Here is a 12,528-nt window from a genome sequence, read left to right on the forward strand (position 1 = left end):
TAGATAGATGGGATATATAAGATAGATGGATTCATTAGATAGAATAAATTGACGGAGAAAAGAGAACTTTATGTATATAAAAGAGAGTATACAGCAGTGTGTATACATGTATATACACCCTGCTGTAAAAATACAGATTCAAAGGGGGCTGGATCTGCAGGGAGAGCATTGCCTGCAGCAGCATGCACAGGAACAGCCTTGAACTCTGCCGAATGAAGCTTTGCCCACCCACATGGCAAGCCCTGCCTACCCACATGGCAAGCCATGCCCCTGCCAGTTTCGAGAGCCAAGAACTAATCAAGATTTTGATGTAACATCACAGTAAGCAAGAAGATTCTCAGCCAGAGATCATGTGACCAGAGGACAAGCTCAGGTTATGGAAGGATTTGTAAAAGTAAGGTATTTAGTGAAGGGCTTATCTATGGTAGTTAGTTTACATGAAAGTGAAGTAGTAGCCAACCACTTTAATGTGACCATTGTACTCTGAGAATATCCATAAGCTATGCACATCTTTATAGTATGTTGTTATATCTTAGTGCTTGCAGAGGTATTCACTGTTTTTTTACGTTAGTGTCCATGGGGTCGGGTGAGGGCTTATTTTTTGCGTGCCGAGCTGGCGTTTTTAATGATACCATTTTGGCACAGACACGTTCTTTTGATCGCCCGTAATTGCATTTTAACGCAATGTCGCGGCGACCAAAAAAACGTAATTCTGGCGTTTCGGATTTTTTTGTCGCTACGCTGTTTAGCAATCAGGTTAATGCTTTTTTTTAATTGATAAATCGGGCGATTCTGAATGCGGCGATACCAAATATGTGTAGGTTTGATTTTTTTTTTATTGTTTTATTTAGGATGGGGCGAAAGGGGGGTGATTTAAACATTTATATTTTTAATATTTTTTTCACATTTTTAAAAACTTTTTTTTTTCACTTTTGCCATGCTTCAATAGCCTCCATGGGAGGCTAGAAGCAGGCACAGCCCGATCGGCTCTGCTACATAACAGCGATCATCAGATCGCTGTTATGTAGCTGAAATGCAGGCGTGCTGTGAGCGCCGACCACAGGGGGGCGCTCACAGCAGGCCGGCATCAGTAACCATAGAGGTCTCAAGGACCTCTATGGTTACCATCCTGATGCATCGCCGACCCCCGATCATGTGACGGCCGCCGCAATCTCCATCTGCGCATGCGCGGAATCCCACGGCCATTTTCCTGAAGCCCCGGGCAGCAGAGCGCTCCATCTGCGCATGCGCGGCCACAGGAAAGATGGCCGCGCCCACGGGTAAACGGCGAATAGCGAAGACCGCGCTGTTTTGAATCTCCTGGGCAGTGGATCTTCGCTTTGGACATGCGCACACCACTATGCCACCAACGTAATGATGAGCAGGATTCCGGGGGAGAAACAGCGCTGTCACCACGCCCATAGGACCAGACCAGCGTGAGTGACAGCAGAAAACGGCGACTTTACAAAGGTATTTCGGCAGCTTAGGTAGGTTATAAAGGCACACAAAGACACTAATGTAACGCCCAGCTCTGCCCCTATTTAACGCTATTTTTAGCTCATCTTCAAAAAACGGGGTGACAGGTTCCCTTTAACTACTTTTAGGATTTATTTAGAGATATACAAATTCTGAAGAGTTCACAAGCTTTCAAGCACCACTGTATCTAGCGCAGCAGAATAATTTGAGATTTGAGCAAAGTTGCTTTATCACATGACAAGCAATTTCATCTAGTATTTCATATAGTATCTACTGATGAATTAGACTGAATTTTAAAATTCAACCATTTTACATAAATTGAAATGTGAATGTGAATGCACACAAGTATATGGATTAGGCTACTTTCACACTAGCGTTTTTTTGCATACTTCGCAATGCGTCGTTTTGGCAAAAAAACGCATCCTGCAAAGTCGTCTGCAGGATGCGTTTTTCCCCCATTGACTAACATTAGTGATGCATTGCGACGTATTGACACACGTCGCAAACGTCGTGTTGTGGCAGACCGCCGGCAGCAAAAAACGTTACATGTAACTTTTTTTGTGCCGACGGTCCGCCATTTCCGACCGCGCATGCGCGGCCGGAACTCCGCCCCCACCTCCCCGCACCTCACAATGGGGCAGCGGATGCGTGGAAAAACAGCATCCGCTGCCCCAGTTGTGCAGTGCTTGCAAAGTATGCGTCGGTACGTCGGGCCGACGCAGCGCGACGGCCCCGTACCGACGCTAGTGTGAAAGTAGCCTTAACCACACAGATTCTGTGTCTTACCTGCAGATAAGTCTCAAGTGCGGTCCACACATGCCAACCTTTCAAATTTGCTCCATTCTTCAAATACTCTCTAGTACGGGCTACTCTTTTTTCTGGTATTAGATCAGAATGAGCTTTATCTCTCGGGATTCCCAGCACATTTTCATGTACATATACCGACCACAGGTTACATGTGGCTTCTGTAGTGTGACGAGGGAATTCCCAAGCACTCTGCTGCTGATTGTGCCCCAGTTCATGTATGCAGCCCCACATTCCATTTTTCTTTATATCTTCAAGATTTATCATGGAAGAGGCTGATGGTATATGGCACATAATTGGGTATCCAGCATGCATCCATCCTAGAATAAAATAATGTAAGAAAAGAAATAAAACAGTGTTATAACACTAAGCTGTCATGTGTTTTGAATAAACTATTGCTAAACCATGGATGCACATTTTCTGCTCAGAGCCACATTGTTAAATTACTTTAATCCCAGCTTCCTTATTAAAAGTAAAAGGCCTCAATTCGTTATTTGTGGTTTTTTTTAAATCACTTTCATTTTCTGCTTTGTGGTATTAGTTACCGTTTTCTGCTCAAATCCATCAAAATAACGCACATGATTCATTAATTTGGTGCAAAGTCAAACATAGGCTTTTTTCATGTCTTGAACTGGTTTTTTTGGCTCCAAATCTGGCAAAAATTATGCCAAAATTTGGACACACTCTGAAATGTACCAAAGGGGACTGAAGTGAAGTTGTGGCAAATTCTTGAGACTCTAAAAAAAAGACGTAATTGATGAATCGGGTGAAAACATCTGGAATCACTAAACTTCGCCCACAAAGCATTAGAAAAAAAAACAGGAGAGCAGATATAAAAAAAGGTGAAAATAGAATAATGAATTGAGCGCAAACAAAAAAAGGAACAAAACACAAAAAAAATAGACAAAAAACAAGTGCAGAGGCAATGAAGAATCATGGCTAAAGGGTAATCCCATTTGAAATATTTACAGCATATTGATGACCATTTCACTTCTGGATCTCTTAGGGCTCTTAGAAAAAGCTGGCAAACACTGGTGAAAGGCACATCATTGACTTCTGTCCTGATATGTAGTTCAGGGTTAGTTCAATTGGCAGCCAGCTTTTCATTCGAGAAAGGGAAAGCTTAGCGAAGGGATAATTAGACTGATAATCACCTTGCTGTCCTACTGCATTATGGGTAGTGGCACACACAGTGACTTGCCACCCACGTGGAACATAGACTCCAGCTGACACTATGCTTCAACGCTTAACCTAACTCTGAAGCTCATGAGGTGTTACCAGCTATGGACTGGAGATGAAATTCAGGCCTGGCATTTGAAATCATTCAGGCCCATGTTGTCCCCGTCCCCATGAACCAGATGGCATATATTACTGATATTACCCTGTATGGAGGAAGAAGATTTTCTACAAGACCAATATTTCTAATGATACGCGTGGCCTCCTGGAGTAAGTGACGGAGTCAGCAACTTTGTGCTCCATCACAACTCTTAACAGTATGGGTGTGTTGAGAACACCGATTCTCTTAACAATGTAGCAGACAAGGCAGCCCATGACCAGTCAGGCCCCTCTGCCATTTGCCAGAATTGCCAGATGGCCAGTCCGGCCCTGGGTGTTACAACAGGCTCAATGCTGTTGCGGTCTGACAGCCTGCTATACAGTTTCACTACACTATTTTTATAATTCCAGTAATGGCAACATATGTCATGATAATTTGAGGGCTATTGTAATGCATTTGGCTATGTAAATCGCACTCCTGAGTCAAATTCTTTAAAACATGTGTTTCCCCATGCTAGTAATTTTCATGTATATATAATACAAGTGACAACTTGTATTTAAATTATAGCTATATTATTTTTCCACTATATGCTGCACATTAATCAGTACTCTGCAAAAGAATATGTGGATTTTGTCCGCGTTGCCCAAATGATGAGATTCCAGAAAGTTATTAAAGTTTGACACTGGTTTATTCTACGCGTTTCAAGGTTTTTTGCAACCTCTTCTTCAGAAAATACCACATGGAACATACATAGGTGGAGCATTAAATACACACAAATTTAAAAAAACACAAAAAAAAACCGAGCGCCAAGCAGTCAGATGACACATGTCAAAGTTCATGGTTAACAGACAGTATGCTATTATTTGCATAAAAGTTCATAGTAAAAGATAGAAGCTGTTTTTATATTAACATGTCTATTTTAAACACCAGTTGGAAAGGGAAAAAAAGCAAAAAAAACCCCAGATGTATACTGAGCAAGAAAAGCACATCTCTGACTCGAACTCCAAAAGAAATACCTCAACTTCCTCAAGATCCGCCACCCGACACTTAGCCCCCTCAGCTATACTAACAAGTTACTGCAAGCGTATACACTGTGGAAGAGACACATATTGAAATAAACCATTAGTTAAAAAATTAAATTGTATGGATTTAAATTTTAATCAATTAAAAATAAATGTTTTATTAATAAAAAAAATTATATATTTTATTTAAAATCTTTAGTCCGACTTTTTATTCCTGTTTAATGATGAATTGGAATAAAGGAAAGGAAGGAAATCACTCATCCGCCAAAGCTCAGTGGCAGAGTGGAAAGGATGTTGTGCTCCACACCTGCAAGATTGCATGCATCCTCTGGATCGCATTGCAGGATGGGGCACACAGCGCTTCTCCAAATGACACAGGGCTATTATCAGCTTCTGCACAGAGTCAAATTATACAGGGACCATCCGGAAAGAGGAGAGGAGTTGATGCTCTGTAGAGCTACTGTTGCTCTGAGTAGAGATATTTTAGAAAAATTTAAAAAACTGGGGTTTAGTGATTTCCCTCACCCGCTCTGCAGTAATGAAGTTATATTTGTAATTATGATGTAAATTGTATCAGTTATATTCATAATTATGGTAAATTGTATCAGGGAAGACCAAGAACACCTAACACGGGGAACCATTACCTGGTTAGCGTTATTCAAACCGTAGCACAGACGATTTACTCCTATTACTGTAGAGCGCTTATATCTTTCTACATTTCAAAGGCTTATTTAGACTTAAAGGAGTATAATAAATATATTTAAAATACATAAAAATGCTTCCCTTATGAAACATGAAAGGATCTTTGAGGGCTATTGTAATGCATTTGGCAAAGTAAATCACACTCCTGAGTCAAATTCTTTAAAACATCTATTTCCCCATGCTAGTAATTTTCATGTATAATTGATAACTTATATTTAAATTATAGTATATTATTTTTCCACTATATGCTGCACATTAATCAGTTACATACCACAAATAGCAGCAGGCAACGCGGCTGGTATGGGACCCATGAGTCGAGGGGCACCAGCCCCCCACGCCCATCATTGCACTTTCAGCTGTATCGGCATCCTGCATGTCTATACAGTTGAATGCAATGATGGAGGAGTGAGTCGTCCGCTCTCTCGTTCGTCATTTTCCCTTTGTGTCTGAGATCTGACATCTCAGTGTAGTGAGCAGGATGACGTCACTACATGATGCCGACTGCCCACTGACCGGGGAGAAGTGAGTATTTATATTTTAATCAATGAGAACATTGTGGGACCCTTCATACTGTATGGAAGGCAATGGAGGCTCATGATACTACATGGAGGAATATGTGGGGCCCATTATACAACATGGAAGTCAATGTGTGGCCTTTATACTATTTGGAGGGCTATGTGGGGCCCAATATATGATATGGAGGACTATGTCAGGTGCATCATACAACATAGAAAGAAATATGGGGCACATTATACTGTGTGGAACACTGTGGGGCACATTATACTATACAGAGGACTATGTGGGGTGCATATGGAGGACTATGTGAGGTGAATTATACTAAATGGAAGACTATATGGGGTGCATTATACTACATGGAGGATAATGTAGAGCCCATTATACTAAATGGAGGACTACGAGGGGTGCACTATACTTACATCGAGGATAATGTGGGGTGAATTATACTACATAAAGGACAATGTGGGGTGCATTATACTATGTGGATGTCAATATGGGGCCCACTATACTGTATGGAGGGCAATATGGGGCCTATTATACTGTATTAAAGGCAATGTGGGACCATTGTACTGCATGGAGGACAATGTGGAGCCCATTATACTGTATGGCTGGCAATAGGAGACCATTATACTACATGAAAGATAATGTGATATGCATCATACCACATGAAGGGCAATGTGAGGTGCATTATACTACATGGAGGACTATGTGTGGTCCATTATACTGTATGGAGGGCTATTTGGGGGCCATTATACTATCTGTAGAGCTATGTGGGTATTATTATACTGTTGCAGTTCTCTGTGAGGGCCATTATACTGTTTGCAGGGCTATTTGGGGGTCTATTTTAGTGTTTGCAGGGCTATATGGGGGCCAGTATACTGTTTGGAAGGCTATGATGGGAGCCATTATATTGTATGCAAGCATTTATACAGTGTGAAAGTTTGTGTAGGGTCTATCACAGCGTGTAGGGCTGTGTGGAGGCCATTATCCTATTTAGAAGGCCACTATACTGTTTGAAGGACTGTGTGGAGGCCATTATGCTGTTTTGAGGGCTGTGTGGGGGCCATTATACTGTTTGGAGGGCTAGTAAGGGCCATCACACAGTGTGGAGGGTTGTGTTGGGGTCATAATACTGTGTTGAGGCTTATTTTGAGGCTGTCCTACTGTGTGTAGGGTTGTGTTGGGGCTATTATAATGTATAGAGGGCTGTGCTGGGGGTCAAAGTTAGGGCATCATACTGTGTTGGTGTCACCATACTTGGCTGGGGGGGGGGGGCAGTAGAATTCATGCTGTTTGTGTGGAGGGTTCTGTGGAAGAATTCACTGGTGGGGTATCATACTGTGTTTGGGAGGGCACTTTTGTTAGCATCATAAATTATGAGGGCAATGAAATGGGAGTCAAGGGGTTTCGAAAGTAGGAAAATTACTTTGTAAGAACTGCAGATTTGCTAGATATGCTCTTCTGTGACGATGTCAAATATTCTTTTTTTTGGGGGGGGATAGCTCAGAAAGCAAATAGAACTTCTGCTATGCGGTCTGATGATTTCTACGTATGCCCCTGACATTAATCTATTCATATATTGCCCATATTGTATCCTCATTATACTATTTATATACATGAGGTTATTTTTGTATCTAGCTCGTTGGATAAGTAGTAATTAAGTACAATATTTAAGGGACCTTGGCTTTAACCCTATATAGGTAGGCAATTTCTTGCCACAACAATTCTGGACCATTTAGTAGATCACTACCATGGGAAAATCTACTTTAATTTATGCAAAGTAATGGTCCAATGTATATTCAGAATTCTTTGATACATATAACATGTAGTTTTTAATCCTTTCATGACTTTTGACGTACTTGTATTTTGTCAAAAGTTGTGTCTCTGCTTTTGATGTGGGCTTGCACGACAAGCTCACATCTTTCCTGATTTCCTGACTGATGATGGCTAATTTTATCAGCCATCATGTGCCATTAACCCCTTTCACAAAATATGACGCATATATGCGTCATATCTCAAGTGTTACTCTTTGTTGTCATGACAGCCAGGGGTTTGCTGATGACCCGTGCTTGTTATTATGATCATCCTGTGAAAGCCAACCTGTAGCTGGTGTTCATTGGATATTGTGATTCTCTCTATACATAGCAGTGCTGATGCACTGCTATGTATAGCACAAGCAATCAGGTGATTGCAACTTCAAGTCCACTAAGAGGACTATTAAATATAATAAAAAGTGAACAAAAAAAGTATTTTAAAAATATGAAAAAAATAAATAAAACACAAAAAGCTAAAATCACCCTCCTTTTTCCATTAAAACAAAACAAAACAAATAAAAATACATATATTTAGTATTGCTGCGTTTGTGAAAGACGGATCAAAATATAAAGTAAATTGTTGCATTTTGTAAACGGCATGACAAAAATAAAATCAAAGCTCCAGAAGTATGTTTTTTTGGCCTCTGCAACATTGCAATAAAATACAAAATGGTATCAGTCTCTGGACAAAGAACTTTTCCTGAAGCTCTGCTGCTTGCTCGATGATGTCATCACGTGATGATGTCACTTACATGCTAGCATTAGAAGAAATGGAGCCCTATGCACCAGAGCCAAGTGCTGGGGGTACAGGAGCAACGTATGTGTTCTGTTTTTTCTTATTAATACATGTATGGGATGTGTGCCTATGTATAGGAGACTAAGTGAGGATTCCTACTGTATATAAGAGGCTATCTGAGGGCTCATAATGTGTATAGGAGGCTGAGTGGGAGCTCATACTGTATATAGGGAGCTACAGTTGTGCTCAAAAGTTTACAAACCCCGGACAAATTTTTGCTTTCTTGGCCTTTTTTAAGAGAATAAGAAAGACTAGATGGTGGCCCGATTCTAACGCATCGGGTATTCTACAATATGTATGTATGTATGTATGTATGTCGCGCTGTGAGTGGGGGTTAAATTCAGCACCAATATTGGTCGCGCCCGGCTGGCCGATCAGCGAAGCGTGGTTCAAATCCGGCTCCAATTTGCAGCCGGACTGCACCTGTTGCTGATTGGTCGCGGACAGCCGGGCATGACCAAACACCGAAGCGGTGTTTAAATACCGCATCAATATCGCTGATTGGTCGCGCAAGGCTGGCCACGACCAATCACTGAAGCGGCCGGGAGCGACCAATCAGTGAAGCGTGGTTTAAATCCTGCGTCAATTTGTGGCTGGACTGCGTCTGTCGCTGATTGGTCGCAGGATGTCGGGGGTTTGGGGCGCTGGATGTCGGGGGTTCAGGGTGCAGGATATAGTACAGCCAGTACTATATAACACAGCCACGTAGTAAATAGCACAGCCACGTAGTATATAGCAGCCACGTAGTATGTAGCACAGCCACATAGTATAGAGCACAGCCACGTAGTATAGAGCACAGCCACGTAGTATAGAGCACAGCCCGTAGTATATAGCACAGCCACGTAGTATATAGCACAGCCACGTAGTATATAGCACAGCCACGTAGTATATAGCACAGCCACGTAGTATATAGCAGCCATGTAGTATATAGCACAGCCACATAGTATATAGTACAGCCACATAGTATATAGCACAGCCACGTAGTATATAACACAGCCCACATACTATATAACACAGACAGCCACATAGTATGTAGCAGAGCGATGTAGTATATAGCAGAGCCATGTAGTATATAGCACAGCCACATAGTATATAGCAGCCACATAGTATATAGCACAGCCCACGTAACACAGACAGCCATGTAGTATATAGCTCAGGCATGCAGTATATAGCAGCCACGTAGTATATAGCAGCCACGTAGTATATAACACAGCCCACACACTAAATAACACAGCCCACGCAGTAAATAACACAGTCCATGCAGTATATAACACTGCCCATGTAGTATATATCAGTCACGTAGTATATAACACACCCCACGTAGTATATAACACAGCCCACGTAGTATACAGCAGTGTGGGCACCATATCACTGTTAAAAAAAAGAATTAAAACAAAAAATAGTTACAGTGGGGCAAAAAAGTATTTAGTCAGTCAGCAATAGTGCAAGTTCCACCACTTAAAAAGATGAGAGGCGTCTGTAATTTACATCATAGGTAGACCTCAACTATGGGAGACAAACTGAGAAAAAAAAATCCAGAAAATCACATTGTCTGTTTTTTTTATCATTTTATTTGCATATTATGGTGGAAAATAAGTATTTGGTCAGAAACAAAATTTCATCTCAATACTTTGTAATATATCCTTTGTTGGGAATGACAGAAGTCAAACGTTTTCTGTAAGTCTTCACAAGGTTGCCACACACTGTTGTTGGTATGTTGGCCCATTCCTCCATGCAGATCTCCTCTAGAGCAGTGATGTTTTTGGCTTTTCGCTTGGCAACACGGACTTTCAACTCCCTCCAAAGGTTTTCTATAGGGTTGAGATCTGGAGACTGGCTAGGCCACTCCAGGACCTTGAAATGCTTCTTACGAAGCCACTCCTTCGTTGCCCTGGCGGTGTGCTTTGGATCATTGTCATGTTGAAAGACCCAGCCACGTTTCATCTTCAATGCCCTTGCTGATGGAAGGAGGTTTGCACTCAAAATCTCACGATACATGGCCCCATTCATTCTTTCATGTTCCAGGATCAGTCGTCCTGGCCCCTTTGCAGAAAAACAGCCTCAAAGCATGATGTTTCCACCACCATGCTTTACAGTAGGTATGGTGTTTGATGGATGCAACTCAGTATTCTTTTTCCTCCAAACACGACAAGTTGTGTTTCTACCAAACAGTTCCAGTTTGGTTTCATCAGACCATAGGACATTCTCCCAAAACTCCTCTGGATCATCCAAATGCTCTCTAGCAAACTTCAGACGGGCTCGGACATGTACTGGCTTAAGCAGTGGGACACGTCTGGCACTGCAGGATCTGAGTCCATGGTAGCGTAGTGTGTTACTTATGGTAGGCCTTGTTACATTGGTCCCAGCTCTCTGCAGTTCATTCACTAGGTCCCCCCGCGTGGTTCTGGGATTTTTGCTCACCGTTCTTGTGATCATTCTGACCCCACGGGGTGGGATTTTGCGTGGAGCCCCAGATCGAGGGAGATTATCAGTGGTCTTGTATGTCTTCCATTTTCTAATTATTGCTCCCACTGTTGATTTCTTCACTCCAAGCTGGTTGGCTATTGCAGATTCAGTCTTCCCAGCCTGGTGCAGGGCTACAATTTTGTTTCTGGTGTCCTTTGACAGCTCTTTGGTCTTCACCATAGTGGAGTTTGGAGTCAGACTGTTTGAGGGTGTGCACAGGTGTCTTTTTATACTGATAACAAGTTTAAACAGGTGCCATTACTACAGGTGAGTGGAGGAAAGAGGAGACTCTTAAAGAAGAAGTTACAGGTCTGTGAGAGCCAGAAATCTTGATTGTTTGTTTCTGACCAAATACTTATTTTCCACCATAATATGCAAATAAAATGTTAAAAAAACAGACAATGTGATTTTCTGGATTTTTTTTTTCTCAGTTTGTCTCCCATAGTTGAGGTCTACCTATGATGTAAATTACAGACGCCTCTCATCTTTTTAAGTGGTGGAACTTGCACTATTGCTGAATGACTAAATACTTTTTTGCCCCACTGTATATACTCACCCTCCGGCGTCCACCGAAGCTGTCCCGATGCATGTGAGGCTGCCGCCAGCTTCCGTTCCCAGTGATGCATTGCGAAATTACCCAGATGACTTAGCGGTCTTGTGAGACTGCTAAGTCATCTGGGTAATTTTGCAATGCATCTCTGGGAACGGAAGCTGGCGGCAGCCTCGCCGCTCGCACGCATCGGTGGACGCCGGAGGGTGAGAATAGCTCCATTTTTTTTTTTTTTTATTACTTTTAACATTATATCTTTTTACTATTGATGCTGCATAGGCAGCATCAATAGTAAAATGTTCGTCACACAAGGTTAATAGCAGAGGTAACAGACTGAACATGAGGTTTTCAGTTTAACATTTAAGCATGTTCTTGTCTCTTTTTTGGACCAGCACTCCTCCCATTTGGCACAGGTGATTTTAATTAGCAGGAGACTGCAAAGTAATGGTTCTAGCCCATTTTGGCTCTCACTGAAGAGCTGGAGGAAGGTGAGTTTAAATGCTCCTTTCATTTTGGTGCTGGTGCTGTGTGGCGGCCATTGTTGCTGTGGCTTTGTGCTGGTGGGGCGGCGCGGTCTGGAGTCATGGGGGCTCAGTCTCGCAGCATGGGTGCTGTGGGGCAACAGGCTGTCCGCCCTGCTGGTGCATGGCCGCTGCGGCGGTGGTCGCCGCACGGCTCCGCTCCGTTAGGGCGTTAGGACCCACTACGAGGTTTGCCGTGAAGTGGCAGTGGGCTTCATACAGTCTGATCAGAATGTTAAACTGAAAACCTCATGTTCAGTATATACATTTTTGCCTAGCGGCTTTAGATCAACGTATGATTTTGGGATGTGCGGTTCATGCTCTTTTTTTTTTCTTTTTTCTCAATGGAATATTACCCAGCGATCTCCGGGGGGGAGGTGTCATATGGGAATGCTGTAGTCAGGCTACAGTCCTGAGGGGAAACCCCGTTTATATCAATGTCAAGGGGAAAGGTGCCCTGGATCCATGTACATAGTTATATATATCATGGGGGTGGGCTTGGTGTCCAAGATATACAGAAACCACCGGAGACTAGACTGAGGTGGACATGACTTGGGGATGGGTGGACCGAGAACTCCTGCAGCT

The 12,528-nt window shown here is 42.4% G+C and overlaps 1 protein-coding gene across 1 annotated transcript in view; it reads right to left on the minus strand.

Annotated features, from left to right (window-relative positions):
* The window catches only part of LOC143775758 (TRPM8 channel-associated factor homolog), a 235,378-nt gene that overhangs the window by 2,431 nt on the left and 220,419 nt on the right, over nucleotides 1-12,528 (minus strand). The window contains exon 7 of the mRNA XM_077264279.1: nucleotides 2,263-2,600. Within this exon, the coding sequence (XP_077120394.1) occupies nucleotides 2,263-2,600 (338 nt within the window). The remainder of the gene's footprint in view (nucleotides 1-2,262; nucleotides 2,601-12,528) is intronic.

The sequence above is a fragment of the Ranitomeya variabilis genome, chromosome 5 (assembly GCF_051348905.1).
Source record: "Ranitomeya variabilis isolate aRanVar5 chromosome 5, aRanVar5.hap1, whole genome shotgun sequence".
NCBI lineage: Eukaryota > Metazoa > Chordata > Amphibia > Anura > Dendrobatidae > Ranitomeya > Ranitomeya variabilis.